At 37.0% G+C, this 25,235-nt stretch overlaps 1 protein-coding gene across 3 annotated transcripts in view; it reads left to right on the forward strand.

The window, feature by feature from the left end:
* Positions 1-25,235, forward strand: part of EMB (embigin) — a 52,911-nt gene that overhangs the window by 23,629 nt on the left and 4,047 nt on the right. For all 3 annotated transcript variants that reach the window (XM_007971991.3, XM_007971994.3, XM_007971998.3), the window contains 6 exons: positions 7,363-7,549; positions 7,784-7,872; positions 18,702-18,829; positions 21,108-21,384; positions 22,216-22,249; positions 24,611-24,665. In XM_007971991.3, coding sequence (XP_007970182.1) covers positions 7,363-7,549; positions 7,784-7,872; positions 18,702-18,829; positions 21,108-21,384; positions 22,216-22,249; positions 24,611-24,665 — 770 coding nt within the window. The remainder of the gene's footprint in view (positions 1-7,362; positions 7,550-7,783; positions 7,873-18,701; positions 18,830-21,107; positions 21,385-22,215; positions 22,250-24,610; positions 24,666-25,235) is intronic.

The raw sequence follows: 25,235 nt of genomic DNA on the forward strand, positions 1-25,235 counted from the left end.
TGTTGTTCTCTATGTTGTAGAAAAATATATTTAATTATTGGATTATTACCCATTGTTATTGTCTCAAATTAAGTACTACATTGTTGAAACAAGAGACATGCAATTCCGGAATTCCAGTAGAATTGTTTTTGCTTTTCTTTGAAATGACATTAAATCGATTTAGAAAGTAGAGAAATAACCATTACATGCCTTAATTTCTGTTACTAATTGAAGTGGAGGAAAACAGTGACTAATAGAAGCTTTGTTTAGTAAAATTCAACTAGCATCTCCTCTTAGATAATTTTAAATCTTTGATGAATTATTTTGGAAAACCTGGCTTCATTTGTGTAGAAGCCATTCACATTTTCTGGTATTTCTCTTTCTTTTGAGGATGTCTGTGTAAAAAGAAAAATCTAAAAGTTTGAAAATAGGCTCAGCTCATAAATGCCAGCCACGTAGTTCACAGGTCTTGAGGGAGTCTCCAGGGAGTACTTGGAGATTTTATATAGATATAAAAAAGTGTATCAAAGTGTATATGTACTACATTTTACTCAAGTTGGGTTTATGTAATTTCAGGCTTCTCTGTGCACATTGGTGATTTCACATTTTAAGTTTATGGGATTCAGGAAGCACATGTGTTTTAGGTTGTATCACATTGGTATGGCACTAATCAGATGGCATGTAAATAACTTGTTGATAGGATCACTTAATAAACTGTCATGATTCTTCAATCAATATGAGACTTAATTTGGGAGAGTGGTGAAATTATAAGAATCAAGGGAATGGTATTATGTTTTATAAATTTTGGATATAAACTTTGATAATTTTATTCTTATTCAGAGGAATTATAAGTTAACTCCATATGTTTAAGACGCACAACATTAATGATAAAAATAAGATCCATTGTATCTTTTTTTTTTTTTTTGGGACGAGTCTTGCTCTGTGGCCCAGGCTGGAGTGCAGTGGCTGGATCTCAGCTCACTGCAAGCTCCGCCTCCCGGGTTTACGCCATTCTCCTGCCTCAGCCTCCCGAGTAGCTGGGACTACAGGCGCCCGCCACCTCGCCCGGCTAGTTTTTTGTATTTTTTAGTAGAGACGGGGTTTCAGCGGGTTAGCCAGGATGGTCTCGATCTCCTGACCTCGTGATCCACCCGCCTCGGCCTCCCAGAGTGCTGGGATTACAGGCTTGAGCCACCGCGCCCGGCCCCATTGTATCATTTTTATATAGGGGTGTTGGCCTCATGTTAGTGTGGCCTTCTGTTTCTGTAAGGATTCTGGATGTTTAATAGACATTTTGGGTTACATCATGAAGCCTTATTGACTTTATGGTGAAATTGTTACAGGGCAGGTAAATCCCAACATTGGGGTTTAGCCGGAGAAGATTGGCTCAGGAAAGAATTAAAGAGTGAGCTGATGGTAGAAAAAAGCGGCTTTATTGAGGCAGGGGTGTTACAGCTCTGTGACTTCTCCTTCAGAGCAGGCGTACACCCTGGGCAGTGTGTCGTGAATAGCAGCTCAGGGGCAGTTCTGCAGCCATGATTATACCACTTTTAATTATGTGCAAATTCAGGGGCAGGCTATTCAGAAATTTCTAGAAAACAGGAGGTAACTTCTGGGTCATTGCCATGAAAGGGATGGTAACTTCTGGGTGTAGCCATGGCAATGGTAAACTGTCATGGTGCTGGTGGGTGTGTCTTGTGGAGAGGAGCTTTCGATGTCTCTTCCTTGTTTCTGTCAGTCTTCAGTCTGGTCCAGAGTCACATTCCACCTCCTACCTCATTATGAATAATGAAAAGTCAGGCTGATGGGGCTCTGTGTTTTCTATCTTGGCTTCTATCAGAGTTGTCCCATCTAATCTGTTGTATATATCACAGTTCACTTAACTGTTTTTAGTAAGAGTTTCTGTCTTTAAAGCATGTTTGGAAACACTATCCTATGCAATAAATTTTAATTGGCTTCTTCCATATTTTCTTTTTCTTAATAAATAACAAAGCAGACTTTTATTTATAGTGAAATGGTTTAAAAGATTGGGTCCTGAATAGACCCAAGAAAATCTAAATGTCATTTCTCTGAAGACTGCAAATGTTATCTATGAAAATAAGAAATTTTTTAGACAGGTGTAAATTACCATATGGTTTTAAGAACAGTCTTAAAAATATGTTTCAGAAACAAATTGCTATCGTTTTAGAAATGCAGATGTCATAGATGTTTTTGCAGCACTCTACAGCGGCAAAAATGCATTGCAGTTGTGCAGTATTAAGGAAGTTGAAACATTGTCGACTGAGCTCATATTAGTTTGTTGGCTAACCACAAAATATGTAAAAAGGTAGAGCTTTTTGCATATTTTTGATGCTGTGATTTCTTGACAGGAAGGAAAACAAACTGCAGAAGCACAGCAAACTGCAGAAGCACCTGCAAAGTATTATAGGGAACAGTGAGACAACGATTAGGGCTTGGAGGATGGCCTACCAATAAGAAAAGTTGCATTGCATTTTAAGTTATATAAAACTGTGTTTAGTTGAAAATGTGTATTTTAAAAATATTTTGATTGCACTGTTCATTTATCATCACATTCACATTGATATATAGCTACACTGTACATTTCTTTAATCTTCTATTAATATTTTCTTTTATTTAAAATCTTGGTTCAACAGTTTGAAGGTAATGAAGTTAATTCCATTGTAGTGAGAATTTAATATGTTTCAGAGTTGGTATAGTCTGTTGGTTATCACAATCTGGACTCAGGCATACCTAAATCTAAGATTCAGTGTTGCCTTTGTCTTGATGTGTGATCTTAGACAAGACAGGCAGCCTCTGTTTGCCTCATTTCTAAAGTTGGAATGGTAACAGTGATACTTACCTCATAAAGCTGTTGTGAAGATTAAATGATTTAATCAACATATAACCCTTAGCACCATATATGATAGTTTTTATAATATTCCCCAGTGAGATAATGGTGAGAAGAAGTAAATGGGCATTTATTAATTGCTATATTATATTACTGTTGCATTTCTTATGATAGAACTTTCTACAATCTCATGAAATATGTATTATCGTGCCTTACAAATAAGGAAATGGATGTCCAATACAAAAATACTTTGATTTGCAAATGTGAGGTATAGAATCAAGGCAGTTAAACAATTTGAGTTTTGCTCAAATTGCTCCAACCAAAGGACAATTTTGGCTGGAGCAAGAGAAGCTGGCCAAGAGAAATTAGGTAATTTGCCTTGTCTTGGTGAAAGATAATGAAGGCCAATAATAGGAGGGTTGGATAAAACTGGACAAATTTGTTTGACATTTTAGCGGTAGAATCACCTAAATACTACTGCATGTGATTCAGTGTTATAGGTCAGCACAAGGGAATATTAATGGATCTCTCTTGGATATTTGGAGTTTGAACTTCCCATGGGATATCCAGATTTAGATGCTCCGTAGACAGCTGGAGCTATAAAATAAAAAAAAAAGACTTCAGTGGAGGTTCTAATTTTGCAAGTAAAGAGCATTACGGTTAATAGTTGAATCCAACAAAGGAGTGCCAAACTGAGAAGTAAAGAGACCAGAGAGCAAAATCCTGATGGGCACCAACATTTGAAAGGTAGTTGGAATAATTTGGTGTGGCTAGCAAAATGTTTAAAATATACTAGGATAGTGAAATAGAGCACAGTAAAGGGAACTGCAAGGAATAAGGTAATCTCTGGCAATATATGTATTCTAGGGACATCAAATGTTATTTTTCTTTTTGAGCATTAAATTCAATTCAGCAGTTTGCAGTCACACAAGCAGTTATTTCAAGCATGTGCTCACAAAGTGCTTCGCACGGGCTGTACTTCACTATCTGCAAACCTTGTACCTGGTCTTTGCTTATGGAAGCATTTCGTAAAGTTTCAAATGTAATTAAAAGTGATAGAATTTTTTTTTTTTTTTTTGTGAGACAGGGCCCTGCTTTATCATCCTGCCTGGAGTGCAGTGGTGCCACCTTAGCTCACTGCAGCCTCAACTCTCGGGCTCAAAATATCCTCCCACCTCTGCCTACGACTAGATGGGACCAAAGACATGCACTATGAAGCCTGGCTAATTTTTTAATTTTTTTTTTTTTTTTTTTTCAGGGATGAGGTCTCACCATGTTGCCCAGGCTGGTCTAGAACGCCTGTGCTCAAGCAATCCTACACACCTCAGCCTCCCAAATTACTGGGATTACAGGCGTGAACCACTGCACCTGACCATTTTATTTGAGTTGTATTATTTTTCTTTCTACATTTGGCTCTGCATAGTCCATTTAATCATACTATACCATTGTTGAGAATGAGAAGAGCTTGAGAAATTTGTTTGTATGATGCACTACTGTCTTCCAAACACAACTCCTTCTCTTCCCCTTAAGAGTAATTACCACTATTCTGATTTTTATGCAGTTACTTTCTTGTTTTTCTATATTTTTTTATTACCCAGGTATGCATCCCTAAATATTACAGTTCAGTTTTGCTTTTCTTTTAATGGAATTTTTTGAGTATCTTATAATCTTCAGGTGCCCGAAACATAGCACCTGACGTCCAATACAAAGACATCTCTCTCCCTTTTAAAATTTATGTGTTGAAAAAACCAGGCTGGGTGCGGTGGCTCATGCCTGTAATCTTAGCACTTTGGGAAGCTGAGGCAGGCAGATCACGTGAGGTCAGGAGTTCAAGACTAGCATGACCAACATGGTGAAACCCCATCTCTATTAAAAATACAAAAAAAATTAGCCAGGCTTGGTGGCGGGTGGCTGTAATCCCAGCTACTTGGGAGGCTGAGGCAGGAGAATCTCTTGAATCCGGGAGGTGGAGCTTGCAGTGAGCCGAGACAGCACCATTGCACTCCAGCCTGGGCAACAAGAACGAAACTCCATCTCAAGCAAACAAACAAAAAAGACAGAAAAAGAAAAAAAAACAGATCATGTATTTTGTAGAATTTTCGCAGAATCTGGATTTTGTTGATTACTTTCATGAAATGTAGGTTAATGTGTTCTTCTATAATCCATATTTCCTGTAAACTGGGAATTGAATCCAGAGACTTAACCAGTTTGAAGAACCTCCTCAGCACCTTTTCTGACAAGACTATATCCTAGGTAGTGGGGTATTCTTCCTCAAGAGAGACATAATTCTATTTTTGAAATTATTGCCCCAGTTGATGCAAAATGCCTAGATCCATGATTTACTAGGGATTGCATCATCATTATGGTATACTTGTATGATTTCTTTTTTATTCATTTGCTGGAATTTTTCTATAAAGAGAACATTGACTTTCTCTACTGTTTGGTTAGCCAGTGATACAGTTAGTGTAGGACAAACGAGGTACATGCTGAATGTTTTTTCTTTTCTTTTCTTTTTTTTTTTTTTGAGACGGAGTCTCGCTCTGTTGCCCAGGCTGGAGTGCAGTGGCCGGATCTCAGCTCACTGCAAGCTCCGCCTCCCGGATTTACGCCATTCTCCTGCCCAGCCTCCCGAGTAGCTGAGACTACAGGCGCCCGCCACATCGCCCGGCTAGTTTTTTGTATTTTTTAGTAGAGACGGGATTTCACCGTGTTAGCCAGGATGGTCTCGATCTCCTGACCACGTGATCCGCCCATCTCGGCCTCCCAAAGTGCTGGGCTTACAGGCTTGAGCCACCGTGCCCGGCCTGAACATTTTTTCTTTATTTGCCACTGTTCAAAATTAAAGTAAGCTTTTTTATGTTTTCCATAAGAGTGTGTGTGTGTGTGTGTGTGTGTGTGTGTGTGTGTGTGTATTATCGGAGAGTTAGTGGTTGGGAACCTGAGGGTTAAACTGAAGAAAGAAAAGACAAGTAGAGGCTCTTACTACTCTTGTTCTAGTGCACCCCTTATTTTATTTTATTTTATTTTATTTTCACCAGTATCCCAGATTGGATACTGGTGAAAAAAAAAAAAGAGGTCGTACTTACCTGCTGGGTCAGAGGTCCTGAAATCTCAGGCTTTGGAAATGGGGTTGGAGTGGAAGGGTGAGGAGTCCTAACCATTCCATATTCCTTGCCAAACTGTCAAGGAGAAACTTTTTCTATATAATTTCAGGCTCAGTGAATTAAACTGACAAAAGATAGATTAGCAGAACAAAAAACATACTTAATCACATGTGGACAAAAGTTAGAAAAACATGTAACTCAAAGGGGCAGTTAAAAGTAGGGGCTTATATACCATCTTAGTAGGGTAAGAAGAGGAGGAGAAAGGCTGCTTATGGAAAAACGAATGAGTTTTAGGAAAGATAAATGAGCCCTTTAGATAACAGGTGGAAGATATGATAGTTTTGTGACAGTGTCTGTTTAGGTGTGGTGTGAAGACTTCTCATCTTCAGTGATAAGAGTCCATTGTCCCTGTTGCTCCTAGGGAGGGGATTTATGACAATAGAGGTTTTTTGGAGTTGCTTTGAAAGGCTTTGCTTTTAGTCAGAGTAGCTATTTTAGGAACTCAAATGCCTTCTGCTCAAAATAATTTGTATGCTATCCTGGCATATTCTGGACCCCTTCAGTGTGTGTGTGTGTCTGTGTGTGTGGTGTGTGTGTGTGGTGTGTGTGTGTATTGTTTTCCTTTTAAGATAAACACTTCAACTTCCCTAAAGCTTCTCTAAGGGTTAGCTCCTTCTCTTCCTACCTATAGATGGGGAGAGAAATTGAGAACCTTTCAGACCACTTTTTAGGTACAAGTTTTAAAAATTTGCTAAGAGGGAAGGTCTAATGTTAAGTGTTCTTATGATAATCAATCGATCAATCCAAAATAAATAAGATATCTATTTTGAAAGTCAAAAAAAAGATAAACACCTCATGAATTCATACTGATACTGAAATTCAGTTCAAATTCAGAACTACAGGATGCTTATTTAAATTCTCTGTCCTGTACCTATGTCTATATCCAGTCCCTACGGGTTCTTAAGAAGACTAGGAATGGTTAGAATATAATATATCACTCAAATCCATGTTATACAAAAAACATTCTCATAATAACTACCAACAACATGATTACTCAAAATTATTGAAACAGGCATTCCATTCTCACCCATGAGTGTGTTGTATTTACAGTTGTGCTGTTTTTACACTGTCAGAGCATACGGCACATGTTATTGGGTACTCTCTACCCTATATTCTGCTTATTACAGAGCTTAAGGAGATAACTATCACAGCTTTAGGTTTTGTTTAATTGTGTTAATGTTGGATCAAAACATTTCTTTAGGTGTGCATATAAAAGGGAATAAGAAAGGGAACCAACTATGTTGATAGAGGAATAATTATTCAAATGAATGAAATTGTCAATAAAACACTTCAGTTAATAATTTAAAAGGTTTTATATATTAGATTCCTCTGAATATAACTTTCACATTTTGTTCTCTTTTGTGCTAATAGAACATTCTAGTATGCCAGTAGAAAAAAATATCACTTTAGAAAGGCCTTCTAATGTAAATCTCACATGCCAGTTCACGACATCTGGGGATTTGAATGCAGTAAATGTGACTTGGAAAAAAGACAGTGAACAACTTGAGAATAATTATCTTGTCAGTGCAACAGGAAGCACCTTGTATACCCAATACAGGTGAGTATACAAATTTTAACCTAACTTGCTTGCCAAAAGTAGCTTAATTCTAAATATTTTTGCTGACTGAGCATTCTTCCCTCTGCAGCCACTTAAATGTTATGCTAATATTCTAATTTGCATATTTACAGAATTATTTCTATTTTAAAATTTTGATTAATGGCTAAGTCTTTTCATTTTCATTAAGAAGGTTTTGAGAACTAAGCCTATATTAATAACTTCAATTATCTTTAGGTTCACCATCATTAATAGCAAACAAATGGGAAGTTATTCTTGTTTCTTTCGAGAGGAAAAGGAACAAAGGGGAACGTTTAATTTCAAAGGTCAGTATTAATAGCTTGAGGAATAGTTAATAACTTCAGCACTATGTTCATAGATTTCTCAATCCTGTAATTTTAAAATTATTTTTACAATAATAAACATAATATAGCTGAAAGAAAGTCATATGCTTTCCAGAGTCACAAGAGGCAACCTTGAAAATGGTCTTGTATCCCCAAGTCAATTTCCTTTCTGCTTCTATTCCTCAGTTTAAAGCACAGGTTTTAATTCAAAAGGATAGCCTACCACATTATGAGTGAATTATATGAGTCGCCTGAATTTCTTTATTTACACCTCTAAATTCATAGTTTTTATAATAGTCCTCCACATTTCTAAGTTATTGTGGTCTCAGCCTCTGAGAGCGTGGGTGGATGTTCTATATCCATAGCTCCATGACATGGGATTTTTTTTTTATTATTATTATACTTTAAGTTCTAGGGTACATGTGCACAACGTGCAGGTTTGTTACATATGTATACATGTGCCGTCTTGGTGTGCTGCACCCATTAACTCATCATTTACATTAGGTATATCTCCTAATGCTATCCCTCTCCCCTCCACCTACCCCAGAATAGGCCCCGGTGTGTGATGCTCCCCTTCCTGTGGCAAAGTGTTGTCATTGTTCAGTTCCCACCTATGAGTGAGAACATGCGGTGTTTGATTTTCTGTTCTTGCGATAGTTTGCTAAGAATGATGGTTTTGATTTGAAATTGTGGTTTTGATTTGCATTTCTCTGATGGTGAGTGATGATGAGCATTTTTTCATGTGTCTGTTGGCTATATAAATATCTTCTTTTGAGAAGTGTCTGTTCAAATACTTTGCTCACTTTTTGATGGGGTTGTTTTTTTCTTGTAAATTTGATTGAGTTCTTTGTAGGTTCTGGTTATTAGCCCTTAGTCAGATGAGCAGATTGCAAAAATTTTCTCCCATTCGGTAGGTTGCCTGTTCACTCTGATGGTAGTTTCTTTTGCTGTGCAGAAGCTCTTTACTTTAATTAGATCCCATTTGTCAATTTTGGCTTTTGTTGCCATTGCTTTTGGTGTTTTAGACATGAAGTCCTTGCCCGTGCCTATGTCCTGAATGGTATTACCTAGGTTTTCTTCTAGGGTTTTTATGGTCTTAGGTCTAACATTTAAGTCTCTAATCCATCTTGAATTAATTTTTGTATAAGGAGTAAGGAAAGGATCCAGTTTCAGCTTTCTACTTATGGCTAGCCAATTTTCCCAGCACCATTTATTAAATGGGGAATCATTTCCCCATATCTTGTTTTTGTCAGGTTTGTCAAAGATCAGATGGCTGTAGATGTGTGGTATTATTTCTGAGGGCTCTGTTCTATTCCATTGGTCTATATCTCTGTTTTGGTACCAGTACCAGACTGTTTTGGTTACTGTAGCCTTGTAGTATAGTTTGAAGTTAGGTAGCGTGATGCCTCCAGCTTTGATCTTTTAGCTTAGGATTGTCTTGGCAATGCGGGCTCTTTTTTGGTCCCATATGAACTTGAAAACATTTGTTTCCAATTCTGTGAAGAAAGTCATTGGTAGCTTAATGGGGATGGCATTGAATCTATAAATTATCTTGGGCAGTAAGGCCATTTTCACAATATTGATTCTTCTTATCCATGATCATGGTATGTTCTTGCATTTGTTCATATCCTCTTTTATTTCACTGAGCAGTGGTTTGTAGTTCTCCTTGAAGAGGTCCTTTACATCCCTTGTAAGTTGGATTCCTAGGTATTTTATTCTCTTTGAAGCAATTGTGAATGGAAGTTCATCCATGATTTGGCTCTCTGTTTGACTTTTATTGGTGTTTAAGATGCTTGTGATTTTTGCACATTGATTTTGTGTCCTGAGACTTTGCCGAAGTTGCTTATCAGCTTCAGGAGATTTTGGGCTGAGATGATGGGGTTTTCTAAATATACAATCATGTCATCTGCAAACAGGTACAATTTGACTTATTCTTTTCTTAATTGAATACCCTTTATTTCTTTCTCTTACCTGGTTGCCCTAGCCAGAACTTCCAACACTGTGTTGAATAGGAGTGGTGAGAGAGGGCATCCCTGTCTTGTGCCAGTTTTCAAAGGGAATGCTTCCAGTTTTTGCCCATTCAATATGATATTGGCTGTGGATTTGTCATAAATAGCTCTTACTATTTTGAGATACGTTCCATCAATACCGAATTTATTGAGCGTTTTTAGCATGAAGGGCTGTTGAGTTTTGTCAAAGGCCCTTTCTGCATCTATTGAGATAATCATGTGGTTTTTGTCTTTGGTTCTGTTTATATGCTGGATTACATTTATTTATTTGCGTATATTGATCTGCCTTGCATCCCAGAGATGAAGCCCACCTGATCATGGTGGATAAGCTTTTTCATGTGCTGCTGGATTCTGTTTGCCAGTATTTTATTGAGGATTTTTACATCGATGTTCATCAGGGATATTGGTCTAAAATTCTCTTTTTTTGTTGTGTCTCTACCAGGCTTTGGTATCAGGATGATGTTGGCCTCATAAAATGAGTTAGGGAGGATTCCCTCTTTTTCTATTGATTGGAATAGTTTCAGAAGGAATGGTACCAGCTCCTCCTTGTACCTTTGGTAGAATTCGGCTATGAATCCATCTGGTCCTGGACTCTTTTTGGTCGGTAGGCTATTAATTATTGCCTCAATTTCAGAGCCTGCTATTGGTCTATTCACGGATTCAACTTCTTCCTGGTTTAGTCTTGGGATAGTGTATGTGTCCAGGAATTTATCCATTTCTTCTAGGTTTTCTAGTTTATTTGCCTAGAGACGTTTATAGTATTCTGTGATGGTAGTTTGTATTTCTGTGGGGTCAGTGGTGATATCCCCTTTATCATTTTGTATTGCGTCTATTTGATTCTTCTCTCTTTTCTTCTTTATTAATCTTGCTAGCAGTCTATCAATTTTGTTGATCTTTTCAAAAAACGAGCTCCTAGATTCATTGATTTTTTGTGTCTCTATCTCCTTCAGTTCTGCTCTGATCTTAGTTATTTCTTGCCTTCTGCTTGCTTTTGAATGTGTTTGCTCTTGCTTCTCTAGTTCTTTTAATTGTGCAGTTAGGGTGTCAATGTTAGATCTTTCCTGCTTTCCCTTGTGGGCATTTAGTGCTATAAGTTTCCCTGTACACACTGCTTTAAATGTGTCCCAGAGATTCTAGTGTGGTGTATCTTTTTTTCTCATTGATTTCAAAGAACATCTTTATTTCTGCCTTCATTTCGTTATGTACCCAGTAGTCCTTCAGGAGCAGGTTGTTCAGTTTCCATGTAGTTGAGCAGTTTTGATTGAGTGTCTTAGTCCTGAGTTCTAGTTTGATTGCACTGTGGTCTGAGACACAGTTTGTTGTAACTTCTGTTCTTTCACATTTGCTGAGGAGTGCTTTACTTCCAACTGTGTGGTCAATTTTGGAATAAGTGCGATGTGGTGCTGAGAAGAATGTATATTTTGTTGATTTTTGGTGGAGAGTGTGTAGATGTCTATTAGGTCTGCTTGGTGCAGGGTTGAGTTCAATTCCTGGATATCCTTGTTAACTTTCTGTCTCGTTGATCTGTCTAATGTTGACAGTGGGGTGTTGAAATCTCCCATTATTATTATATGGGAGTCTAAGTCTCTTTGTAAGTCTCTAAGAACTTGCTTTATGAATCTGGGTGCTCCTGTATTGGGTGCATATATAGTTAGGATAGTTAGCTCTTCTTGTTGAATTGATCCCTTTACCGTTATGTAATGGTCTTCTTTGTCTCTTTTGATCTTTGTTGGTTTAAAGCCTGTTTTATCAGAGACTAGGATTGCAACCCCTACTTTTTTTGTTTTCCATGTGCTCGGAAGATCTTCCTCCATCCCTTTATTTTGAGCCTATGTATGTCTCTGGATGTGAGATGGGTATCCTGAATATAGCAAACTGATAGATCTTGACTTTTTATCCAATTTGCCAGTCTGTGTCTTTTAATTGGACCATTTAGTCCATTTACATTTGAGGCTAATACTGGTTTGTGTGAACTTGATCCTGTCATTATGCTATTAGCTGGTTATTTTGCTCGTTAGTTGATGAAGTTTCTTCCTAGCCTCAGTGGTCTTTACATTTTGGCATGGTTTTGCAATGGCTAGTACTGGTTGTTCTTTTCCATGTTCAGTGCTTCCTTCAGCATCTCTTTTAGAGCAGGCCTGGTGGTGACAGAATCTCTCAGCATTTGCTTGTCTATAAAGGATTTTATTTCTCCTTGACTTATGAAGCTTAGTGTGGCTGGATATGAAATTCTGAGTTGAAAATTATTTTCTTTAAGAATGTTGAATATTGGCCCCCGCTCTCTTCTGGCTTGGAGAATTTCTGCCGACAGATCTGCTGTTAGTCTGATGGGCTTCCCTTTGTGTGTAACCCAACCTTTCCCTCTGGCTGCCCTTAACATTTTTTTCCATCATTTCAACTTTGGTGAATCTGACAATTATGTGTCTTGGAGTTGCTCTTCTCGAGGAGTATCTTTGTGGTGTTCTCTGTATTTCCTGAGTTTGAATGTTGGCCTGCCTTGCTAGGTCGGGGAAGTTCTCCTGGATGATATCCTGCAGAGTGTTTTCCAACTTGGTTCCATTTTCTCTGTCACTTTCAGGCACACCAATCAGATGTAAATTTGGTCTTTTCACATAATCCCATACTTCTTGGAGGCTTTGTTCATTTCTTTTTACTTTTTTTTCTCCAAACTTGTCTTCTCGCTTCATTTCATTCATTTGATCTTCAATTGCTGATACTGTTTCTTCCAGTTGATTGAGTCGGTTACTGAAGCTTGTGCATTTGTCACGTAGTTCTCATGTCATGGTTTTCATCTCTATCAGTTCGTTTATGTATTTCTCTGCATTGGTTATTCTTGTTATCCATTCTTCAATTCGTTTTTCAAGGTTTTTAATTTCTTTGGACTGGGTACATAGTTCCTCCTTTAACTCTGAGAAGTTTGATCAATTGAAGCCTTCTTCTCTCAACTCGTCAAAGTCATTCTCCATCCAGCTTTGTTCCATCACTGGGGATGAGCTGCATTCCTTTGGAGGGGGAGATGCACTCTGAATTTTTTAATTTCCAGCTTTTCAGCACTGTTTTTTCCCTATCTTTGTGGTTTTATCTGCCTTTGGTCTTTGATGATGGTGACGTACTGATGGTTTCGGTGTGGGTGTCCTCTCTGTTTGTTAGTTTTCCTTCTAACAGTTAGGAGCCTCAGCCGCAGGTCTGTTGGAGTTTGCTTGAGGTCCACTCCAGACCCTGTTTGCCTGGGTATCAGCAGCAGAGCCTGCACAAGATAGAATATTGCTGAACAGCAAGTGTTGCTATCTGATTCTTGCTCTGGAAACTTCGTCTCAGAGGTGTACCCAGCTGTGTGAGGTGTGAGGTGTTGGTCTTCACCTAGCGAGGGATGTCTCCCTGTTACGCTGCTCAGGGGTCAGGGACCCACTTGAGCAGGCAGTCTGTCTGTTCTCAGATCTCAACCTCCGTGCTGGGAGAACCACTGCTCTCTTCAAAGTTGTCAGACAGGGACATTACATCTGCAGAGCTTTCTGCTGCTTTCTGTTTATCTATGCCCTCTCCCCAGAGTTGGAGTCTACAGAGGCAGGCAGGCCTCCTTGAGCTGTGGTGGGCTCCTCCCAGTTCGTGCTTCCAGGCGGCTTTGTTTACCTGCTTAAGCCTCAGCAATGGCGGGCGCCCTTCCCCCAGCCTTACTGCCGCCTTGCAGTTAGATCTCAGACTGCTGTGCTAGCAATGAGGGAGGCTCCGTGGGCATGGGAACCCTCTGGGTCAGGTGTGGATTATAATCTCCTGGTGTGCCGTTTGCTAAGACCCCTGGTAAAGCGCAGTAGTAGGGTGGGAGTTACCCGATTTTCTAGGTGTTGTGTGTCTCAGTTTCCCTTGGCTAGGAAAAGGAATTCCCTTCCGCCTTGCACTTCCCAGGTGAGGCAATTCCTTGCCCTGCTTTAGCTCTCCCTGGTTGGGCTGCATCCACTAATCAGCACCGACTGTTGGACATGCCCCAGTGAGATGAACCCGGTACCTCAGTTGAAAATGCAGAAATCACCCATCTTCTGTGTTGCTCACAATGGGAGCTGGAGGCTAGAGCTGTTCCTATTTGGCCATCTTGGGTGCCCTCGACATGGGATTTTAGGATCCATAAAACTTGAAAAATAATATGGAGATGCATAAAGGGTTGCCTACTTTTTATCTCAGCAAGTAAGGATGTTTAAAGATATATACAAGCCCCAGAATATCATACACATTTCTCTTCCTTGGAAACAAACAAATTAAAATATTTTACTGTTACCATTATTAAACCAAAACTCAGGAAGATCTCAATCTCATAATAAAGACTGATTGTTTGAGTTAGATAATTATCATTATGAAAAACCCAGTATTTTGTGGTGATTAATGAACCATAGTATCGTGCTGGTATTTGGGAAATTCAATCTGTTGCCATATTAACTACCTTGGACTCTGCTTTGCACTAATTTCCCAGGAAACATGAAAATTGTTGTAACTTTTCCTAAAACTCCTAAAGCCCGACTAACTGCTGTGACAGAATGTGGATGCTATTCTGAAGGCTCCATCAATAGCAGAATAGCATGCTTCACCATTGTCGTGATCTAGTGGTTCATTCCTGTGTCCCTCACTGTGTCCCTTCTCCACTCACAGAGTCATTTTAATTTTATGGCTTTGTAATTGTTCCAATGTGGTGAATATAATAAATTATTGTATTTATATATCTTGATCTCTCCAAAAGCAGAAACTAGTATCATTCTTTGATTATTTTAGTCATGTATATTCTTTCTTAACTTTTTCCCCTCCATTTGCCTTTAACTTAGTGAAGGACTAGATAACACCATATACATTTCCTTTCAGTTTCCTTTTTCTTCCGTGTTTCATTTTTCCCTTCTCTGCCCCATCTTCCCTTCCCCTCCTCTTTCCTTATCTCTCTTTTCCTTTCCATGTCTTTTTCTGTCCTTTCTTCCCTCCCACCTTTTGAGTTCATTTCCTTCCCTCCCTTCCTTCCTCCTTCCTTCCTTTTTTCCTCCCTTTCTCTTTCTTTTTGCTTTCTTTCTTTTTCTTCCCAATGAGCTAAAATAATGTTGAACACACAAAATTTCAGTGAACATGTTTTATTGAGTTTTTAATAAATATGTAAAGAAGGCTTACAAATTCTGAGGAAATGCTCAGAGAATCTTGTGACTTAAAGTGCTCCCAAGATATTCAACTTTAAACACTGTTTTCCTTTTTTTTTTTTCCTAAGACATTGTGCTCTGGAAATATATACTAGTCATACCTGCTTTCATTATTGAAGATAACACATTTTTCTCATTAGTTTTGATGGTTACTTAAATTATGTGGAATTGATCATTCTTGTGTCTAATGTGAAGATTAACAAGCATTTTACTTTCCGGCATACCAATACGTTGAATTGCAAGTATTCACACGGAAGGTCTCTTGTTTCTCCAACTGTTTTGACATAACTAAGCTGATTTTGGCTGGTGTCAGCAGCGTTGACCCAAAGCCTAGGATTTAAATCAAGGCTTTAAGGAAAGCAAAGAATCACTGAATATTTACTTTTTTTCGTTTTCTAGTTGTCTTGAAGCAGTTTAGGTTAGCTAATTTATTTTAATGCCCATTTAACATTAATGTAACTTTTAAGTATGTATTATATCTTGAAGATATTTATAAAATTAATAAATTGGGTCCTTTCAAATCTTCCTTGGTAAAATAAAAATTCTCTATACTTCATCTAAATTGAATATTGCTTAGAGAAATAATTTTACTTGGGTAGTATTTAAAGACATCTGTATAAATGTCCTATTATTTCTCTATATGGTTTACTTAATGTTTTTTCCTAAGAAGAATAATTATCTTTTCTTAGAAGCCTTACAACTGCATGTAGATGAAAAGCCTGTTTTATTCTCTATTTTAAATTGAGCCAAAGATAAATTTTTCTGCCATTGACTACATGAGCCACCTATAGTGCATGAGCCTGAGTCTTCAGAACAATTCATCAGCAAAGCCCCCGCTGCTGTCTTTATGGGTGCTGGTTGATTTACTACTACAAGGTTGTAAATATCCCTCAAGATTATGATTAGCTCAGTGCACAAAAACCTGCTGACTTTGTATTTCACTGTTGATACCAGGACAGAGGAGACAGCAAAAGTGTACACTGGGAGTTTGTGACTGCTAATATGTTGCTGATTACTTGCCACCCAAGAAAGAGAAAGATGAGTGATGGTCTATAGTGTTTCTCAGTAGTGGGTCAAATATTCTGAGTGGTTGCTGAAAGCTTCCATAATATTTATCAGTGTTATAGTCTCTTAGTAGAAAGTATGCAGAAATATAATTGGTAAAGAACAAGAACTTTTTGGAAGTCATGATGAGATTTTGATAGTACCAAATGCAGTGAAGCCTGTCATAGCTCAACTATATGTCTTTCCCTGGAAGTATCTAAACATTCAAAGTATGAAAAGATAGCATAGTAGAATCAGCTGGAACTTCAGCTCTGGATCCCAATGTTGAAGTATAGTTAGCATTTTTTTACTACATGAAGTAATCTTTTTTCCTAATTTGGTGATACCTAAAAGTCTTTGAACCAATATGACATTTAGGCCAGTTTGTTCTAGTTCATGAATATACGAATATAGTTTCCAATTTTACAACTCCAGAGAGCTGTTACTTTCACTGGGTATATCCAAACCCCGTCTTCCTAGACACTAGCCTGAATCAGCAATTTCACCACCTTCAAACCTGGTTTATTCCAACCCCAGCACTCTTATGCATCCTACTTTATGCAAACTCTTTTTTTTTTTTTAAATTTATTTTTTATTATTAAACTTCAAGTTGTAGGGTACATGTGCACAACGTGCAGGTTTGCTACATATGTATACTTGTGCCATGTTGGTGGTTATGCAAACTCTTAAAAGGTCAACAGGGCACATTAGAATACTGTCTCACTGTCCTTATATTAATAAATATTTCCAAACATAAGCTATGGCCCCAAATCCCAGAATAGTCCAAACAAATGTCGTATTCCCTGAACATAGTGCATTTTGTAATTTAAATACACACTGCTGTTATTAGCCATATATAGCAGAACAAAAGCATGGTTTATGGTATTTTAGTCAGTAGTCTAGGGGTTAATCAAGAAAACTGAAGAGATGGCAAGAAAACAGAATTTTGGTTTCAGCTTTTCCATGTTGTCACTCAGTCATTGTCAGTTTCCTGCAATTTACAGCTTGATCTTAATATTTAGTTCGGATGGTTTAATAACATAATCATATGTTCCTCATCAAATCTCATAGAATACTCAACTTTCTTGAAAAGCCCCTTGCAGATTCCTGTATGCTTCCCAAGCAGGTGGCTCTTCGAGGAATACTGAAAAACAGTGTATATTCTGCCAGTTTTTTCCCCAAGAATTACCTTTCTTCCACATTTTATTTTTAGCCTGTGGGTAAATTTCGGTGTTTTGAACCTATTTCAACACGTATTTTCCTGCTAAAGCATGACTCAATTGCCAGAAAGAAACGTGGAGATTGAGAAATAGGATATCTGAGAGATAAACAACCTGAGAAGGAGGAAACTGTGTCCTTAACCCTTTAGTGGCTAATACAAAGCCTGCACTCCAAAGCAGCATTTGTTTTAAGGTGAGCCTAACAGGGCCGTAGAGGTTGTTGCCCTTGTAATGCACTAATGCATCTTGTGCCTCTTCACGTGGAAGTCAAGAAGTGTGGCTGCTCTTCCTTTCAGGTTATAGGGAACCTTGTGACTTCAGCAAAGAATCCCTATTTTAGCAAAGCTCCAATCTCTGCTTATCTGCAGGTCTTTAGTTGACATGATTTCATCCATTCTTTCCCTACTGGCAAACTAAACATATAAATGAAAAAAGTAAACACACAGACACAGGCATATGGCACACACACAGACATACAAAACCAAAAAAAGCAAAAACCTGCTAAAATTTGAAGAAGTAAAAGAAAAAAATTAAAATAATCTTAGTTGATGAGTCTATATCTTCAATGTAAGTGTACCTTCTATAATGCATCCTTCTAGGTCAATCAGAAGGAACTGATTGTACCATGTAGGCTTTTCATTGTACTGTTTATGCTCTTACGTTTTACTATTCTTTACCAAGTTATTTACATCCTTAAAACTTACGTGTTTTCTAAATTCAGTGCTCATTTGTATTCTGTTTCTAATGGAATCTACTTCAAACTTCCTTGACTAGGAAATTTATCATAATGGATATTAGTGTATATATATTTTTTACAAAATCACATGAAATCATTTTTAAATCTTATTTTCTGTTTTACACTGTTCTCTTTTTGTCAATTTTCCTTTGTTCCTTGTTCCCACCTTCTCTAACTCTTTGCTGACTTTTAATAAATTAGTATCAACTAAAGATTTCCTATCCTGGAAATTTTATCTTCTCACTCAAAGGCTACCTGAGGTTAAAACTTTGAAGAAAATAATTACTCTAAGGTAGCTTAGTAAGTGGGAAGAAAGAACAGGGATTTGAAAATGTGAAGCCTCTTTTTTTATCCAAAACATGTAACTTATCCAAAAAGGAACAATACTTTTGTTGTTAGGCTCAGTAATAGAAGACCTTCCATTTCTATACGTTGGAGACAATTATATTGAATCTGTCTACTATTATTATTACTGCTAACTACACCCTAACTATTATAAATTAGTTTCATTTATATATAACTGAAAGTATGTAAAATAATGTAATGAAAAAATAAAAGGTGACAGTATCTGCTCATTTAATGCATTTCCTTTACCTAAACTCTTTCAGTAACATACATTTCTCTATTTTATTCTCAGTCCCTGAACTTCATGGGAAAAACAAGCCATTGATCTCTTACGTAGGGGATTCTACTGTCTTGACATGTAAATGTCAAAATTGTTTTCCTTTAAATTGGACCTGGTACAGTACTAATGGGAGTATAAAGGTAAGATAGTTCCTTGATTTGAAGAAAACAACAAAAACAAAAAGCATTTATTTAATAAATAACAAGATTGTAACAGACTCAACATTCCTAAGATGATTTATACTTTTGTTATATTGTTCTTTAGCTTATATTCATAAAGAAAGAGCAGTGACAAATGGAGTTTTCATTTGATGGTTTTTGGCATGTTTACATTATACATATGAAGATACTCTTAACGTTTCATTAGCTGGTACTTTGTTTTTTAGGTTTAACAATTTAATTACATTCTTTGAAAAGAAATTACATTTTGTGTATAGTTGCCTAGTTTAGAAATAACTCCATTAGAAAAGATTCTTTTTAAAAATCATTCCGTGAAAGTAACTAGAAAAAACGCTAGCCACCTTTTTGGGATTCTGTCTCCTGAAACATCTGTGATAGAATGGAAAATAATGGCACTATTTGAGAAAATAATGAAAACTTTGTAACTTAATATTACATCTTGAGTTCTATCAGTAATTGTCATTGGCCTTTTCAAGATACCTGAGAGAAGCCAAATACTTTTAATTCCTTTTTTACTAAGAGAAATCACTATTCAGAGAGCTGATATTAAGAAAAACATGAATATTTTGTAAATAATTTCTGGTTTCCTTTCTTCTCCCCAAATAGCCTCTAATGGCAGGAAAATTTAGGACATTGTCCTTTAGGAGACACCCTTCCTTTGCCCTGGCACTAATAAACATTACAATTTAAAGTCCCGTTAAAGGCAAGCTATAACTGTAGAAGGAACATGTGAGACAGTGTAGATGTTACAATGAAATATTAAATTCTTTCTTAGACAAAATTGGTGTTATTATAGACTATTGAAGGATGACAGATAAATGACTCAGAAGGGAGTATGACTTATTCTGTGCTAACAGGTTCAGTTTTTCAATGAAATAGCTCCAACAAAATCCCGTAGATGCAGACTAAAGCCATTCCTACTCCTGCTTGTCTTCTGATGGATGATGAGGAAAAGCAATCATTGTGTATATGTAATTTTTTTTAAAAAGTGTAATTTTGTAAAAACAAATGTCAACTGTGGTATTTGAAATACACAGCTTTATTTATTGATCTGTACGTGGTACGACAATACGTGAAAAACATTAGCCTTCATCTAATTATATCCGATGTTGAAAATGTCATTTTAGACGTACTGGTGCTTTCATCCATTGCTATACTAGTCATTATTCTCTTAATTTGACTCTAAGCATGAGTCATATTAGGGTGTGAGTAAAGTGTGGGGAACAGGGGGCAGGTCAAAACTTGAGCACAAATGCCTTTTCAAAATGTAGACCAACCATGTGCATCAGAATCAGCTGGGTACTTATTAAAAATATGGTATTTTGATTGATTAGCTCTGACCAATCTGTACCAAACATCCCAGGCAGTGCTGTGCACATGGTGCCAGGTTGCTGTAATTTTTTTTGCACAAATAATATGTTCACAGATAGTTCTTCCTTTGATAAGCTCTGAGAATATTTGTATGCAGATTACCATTTATTGAACAGTGCGGTTGAGTGATGGGGCAGGGAAAGCATCAAATGGCTTGGGAATAAAATTTAATTTAAATAGATTAAATAAAACAGCCCGAAATAGCTTAGTATGTCACCTTGTGAGGCTATGGAAAACCCAGCAACTCCTAGAAGCCAGCTTACCTGAGAGAGAAAGAAATTCGGATATGAAAAGGCAGAAGGTGTGCAGTTCACTTTGGATCCCAGGCTCACAGGGGGTCCCCTCCATTCTATCTACATCACTTCCAAAGGCCTGAAAGTTTCATCTTCATTTCTAGCCTGGGGAAATCACATTGTCGGAGTGAGCAATTTTCCTTTATAGGAATTATCAGAAATAGTAGCTTTCAGGGTGGTAGTTGTTTAAATATGTGCCTGTGCTTGTGAAGGAAAAAGTACTTTGACTAAAGCACTAGGCAAGCATAGGAATGTGAGACTCAGATGTTTGGGATTTTTTTGTTTTTAGTTCTTCTATAATATTTAGCCATGATGACCTACTTGCTTCTTTGTAGTTTTAAACATTCACTGCTAAATCCTTATAGCAATGTATACATGTTTTCTTTGTTTGTTCCCTGGGAGATCAAACTCTGATAAGACTTAAGTCTGTTATAGATAACTTCTCGTACATTTTAATATGCTTTTCTCTAGTAAGCAATATTGTTGGCATTATCTTATAGCTTTCACTCAGAAACTACATCATGTATCTTTTATGTACTATGATAGGAATGGATTTTAATGTCTCCTTATATTAGGTTCCTGTTGGTGTTCAAATGAATAAATATGTGATCAATGGAACATATGCTAATGAAACAAAGCTGAAGATAACACAACTTTTGGAGGAAGATGGGGGATCTTACTGGTGCCATGCACTATTCCAATTAGGCGAGAGTGAAGAACACATTGAGCTTGTGGTGCTGAGCTATTTGGTGCCCCTCAAACCATTTCTTGCAATAGTAGCTGAGGTGGTTCTTTTAGTGGCCGCCATTCTGCTTTGTGAAAAGTACACACAAAAGAAAAAGAAGCACTCAGGTGGGATTACTTTTTGTTTTTTGTTTTTTTTTTTTAGAAAGTATTATCAGTTAATTATAAGTATCATTTACTTATATGGATTATGATTTGATACATTGCAATGACTTTAGGATTTTTGGGGAAAATCTTCATTTTCTTATTTGGAGCAGTATTTAGGTTTACAACAATGGTGACAGTGAGGTAGAAACATGTATCAATGGTCTTCCTGTTTCAATTCCTGAAAATAAAAGTGCCTTTTTTCTTTCTCTTCCCCACCTCACCCCTAACCCCCCTGCCTTTTTTTTTGGTGCTACTGGTACCTAAGTACCAGTTAGGTGATATGTATTCTGGCCCTGGATTATTAGAAAAATCTGTGATAGCTTAATATAAAAAGTCTCAAAGAAACAGTTTTTCTTTCACTTAGATTATCATTTAAAAAAATATTTTATTAACCATTCCAGAGTTCTCATTGAAGAGAGACTGTCCTGTCATTTCCTATTTTTGTAGCCTGTGCCTGATGGGTTACAGGTTGATAAAGCAATAATCCTCGAGAAAATTGACCTTACATCCTGTTTTCTTTCCTGATTTTGTACTAAATTTTAATGATTTAAGTAATGACAAACTAAGCAGTCATGTTTTTGAAAATACCAAGCCACTAAACTATGTTTGATCAGAAATGCAGATAAGGTCTGTAGTGCAGATGAAGGAGGTGTAGGTGAATGTCTCTCCTTCATTCCAAACAGGAGAAACAGCATAGTACTTTCTTACTTAGGAAAGAGGTTTAATTGAGCATATATGTTCCATAAAAATGACAAACCAACTTCATAGTCAAATTCTTCTTTTGTTACACAGATGAGGGGAAAGAATTTGAGCAGACTGAACAGCTGTAAGTATTATTTTTTACAGATTAATTTTCACTTGAGTAAAATATAGGGAAATATAAAATTGAATGAAATATTTGCAGTTGGGGGAAAAAAGGCAGAGGAGTATTTTCTGTATATGTCCATGTGGTGGTGAAAAGTGGCATTCCAAGTCTGCCTGCCTCCGTGAGAATTCTTCTTCATCGCTTACTACCTGCACTTCTCTGTACTTCAGCTTTCTTCTCTACAAAATGGATTTAATAATAGTACTCACCATATGAGCTTGTTGGATGGAATGAATATTATATATGTGTAAATGCGTAGCATAGGTTTTGGTGCACAGAAGGTGTACAGTAACCATCAGGAAGTATTTAATATTATTTTTTTAAAGCAATGGTTCTCAAGCCTGGCTATTTTTGATCTCTTAAGAGTCTCTTTAAAGATACAGTTGCTCAGACCTTGCTGAATCTCCTGGATCAAAATCTCTTGGGTTGGGGCTATGGCATCTGTATTTCTTGAAAACATCTACGAATGGTTTTGATCCTCTGTCTGTTGAAAATCACTGGCCTAGAATTCTATTAGTTATTCAGAGAACACAAATTGTGCCACAGGTTCTCTTACATAGCCTTTGTTTAGAGTTAAGCATGAGGAGATCTGGAAATAAAATCACCAGGGATGTAATTTAGTTTGGCAAAGATGGGAGTTCCGAATTCCTCCAAGCCGGAGAACTGAGTACAGAGGCCAGTGACAGAGGTGTCTAACACTGGGATTAATGCCTGAACAATAGAGCCAAGGGCTGGGGGCCAGGAAAATGAGGCTAGATTAAAGTTGCTGCAAGAAACTTGAGAAGTGGAAGGCCTGAGCAACTATTACCAACACAAAATGGCACTTAGAGTTTATCAGCCAACAGGAGCTCTATGGAGTGAGTGTTACAGGCACAAATAGCAGGAGTGGAGCAGACAGTTGTCATTTAGATGTTTGTAGACATTATTCAAATAATCATGTTCACTCAGTTCACATAGGCTGGTAAAATAAACCAATATGATATGAGCTTCCAAGTTAAGGGCACAAAATAACTACATCAGAAATCCTATAACACCAGATAGAGAAAAGCAGCATTGTCTTAGAATCATAGACACCAATAGTTGGAAGGGAATTGTATCTCTCCCAAAGGAATCCCTTCTCTTTCTGGAGAGCATCGACATTTATGTTGATTTGAACTTTTAATCTTTCGTATTTCCGTGTGTTGGCCTTTTTCTTGTTCTTAGCATCATATAACAAACATGACAGTCATTGACATATTTGAAGACAGAACCTTGCTCGGGTTCCTTTATTCTCTGAGCTCTGCCTTCCACTGTCTCTAACCATTCCTCTGAGCTCACATTTGGAGGTTGCATTCTGATTTAAAACACACTCTGAAAGGATGGTGCCAGAACAGTGTGGAATGGACCATCACTTCTGAACAATGTAAAATGGATTCAATCTATAGTGTAAAAGATGAATTTTTTTTTTCTGAAAATTGGGTTAATATACATCATTTTGCTCATCTTATACAGCACCAAAAGGATCACTGAAGGTGTTTAGTTTTTCTTTTCTTTAGGTTATTTCACTATCTTTAGATTGCATACAAATATCAAGGGCACTTGAACTCATTCATAACAATGAGATTTTTGGTGCCCCTCAAACCATTTCTTGCAATAGTTGCTGAGGTGTTTTCTTAGTGGCCATTATTCTGCTTCTGAAGAGTACACACAAAAGAAAAAGAAGCACTCAGGTGGGATTTCTTTTTTTTAGAAAATATTATCAGTTAATTATAAGTAACAATGTCTTATGATATGCATTATGATTTGATAATTGAAGCCTGCCCCCAAGACCTTGAAGGGCAATGTATTCATTATGCCTACTGGTTATTTAGTTTTAGTCAATCTTTAGAATCTGAGGCCCACATTTGTAATCCTGCTGTGATAAACTTTGGGTGGAAAAACAACCATTTTTAACCTCTAATTCAGTGTAATAAGCACACAAATGTGTAGCACCAATATCACACATGTTGACTGACCTCCTAATTGGCTATTACCTTGCATGTTTCCAAAACCACACGTAAGTTATGGTCTTTATGCCCAAGTCCTCACTCATGCTTGGGCAGAAGCAATTCTCCCTGTGCATAAAATCAACAAGCCTTTATCACTATCATTTGTGGGTACAGCTCCTCTTCAAGCAATGCCATAAAAATAAATTTAACATTGTAAGTAAAATGTTTTTAGGAAGAAAGAATTCTGTCTGTATTGACATTTTACATTTTAACCTGATAGCCATATCAGTGATGTACTTACTTAATTTTATATAATACAAACATTTAGTAATTTTCTTTTTTGTTTTCTGTACAGGAAATCAGATGATAGCAATGGTATAGAAAATAATGTCCCCAGGCATAGAAAAAATGTAAGTTACTTCTGAATGGTATTCCAAATAAAAGGTAAAATTCAATATACATAGGCTACCTACTAGTCAGTTACTTTTTTTTTAGTTCCGTAAAAGATCTGGTCATTTATGATGTGCTCAAATATGCTTGTTTACACTATTATAGGGGAAAATATACAGTATAGTTGTACAAAAATAAATACTTTCCTTTTCCACCAGAGGACACATAGCAACCAATCTAGAAGTAAATCTTTTGCACTGGCTACATATTTTATTTTAGCACCATGGGCTAGTTTCTTTTACAGTTTTTCATGTAGCTGTATTTGTTTTCCTCTCAAAATTTCTGGATTTTCTGCTATTTTAGTTTCATCTATTCCCATATATTTGGGGGTGTAAACTTATGCATATAATATGCTAACTTTCTTTGCTGATTAGATTCAAAATTTTTAGTTCATCAACATTAGAGTAGGAGATCTTTTTTTTGGCAGTAGGTTGGATCCCTCACTTCCCAGTATTTTTTGCTTTGCTAAAGTGATAGTAAGTTACTATAAAGTAACCAGAACATACTAATTATATTTGATTATACTTTAT

This window comes from Chlorocebus sabaeus, chromosome 4 (genome assembly GCF_047675955.1).
Source record: "Chlorocebus sabaeus isolate Y175 chromosome 4, mChlSab1.0.hap1, whole genome shotgun sequence".
In the NCBI taxonomy this organism is placed as follows: Eukaryota; Metazoa; Chordata; class Mammalia; order Primates; family Cercopithecidae; genus Chlorocebus; species Chlorocebus sabaeus.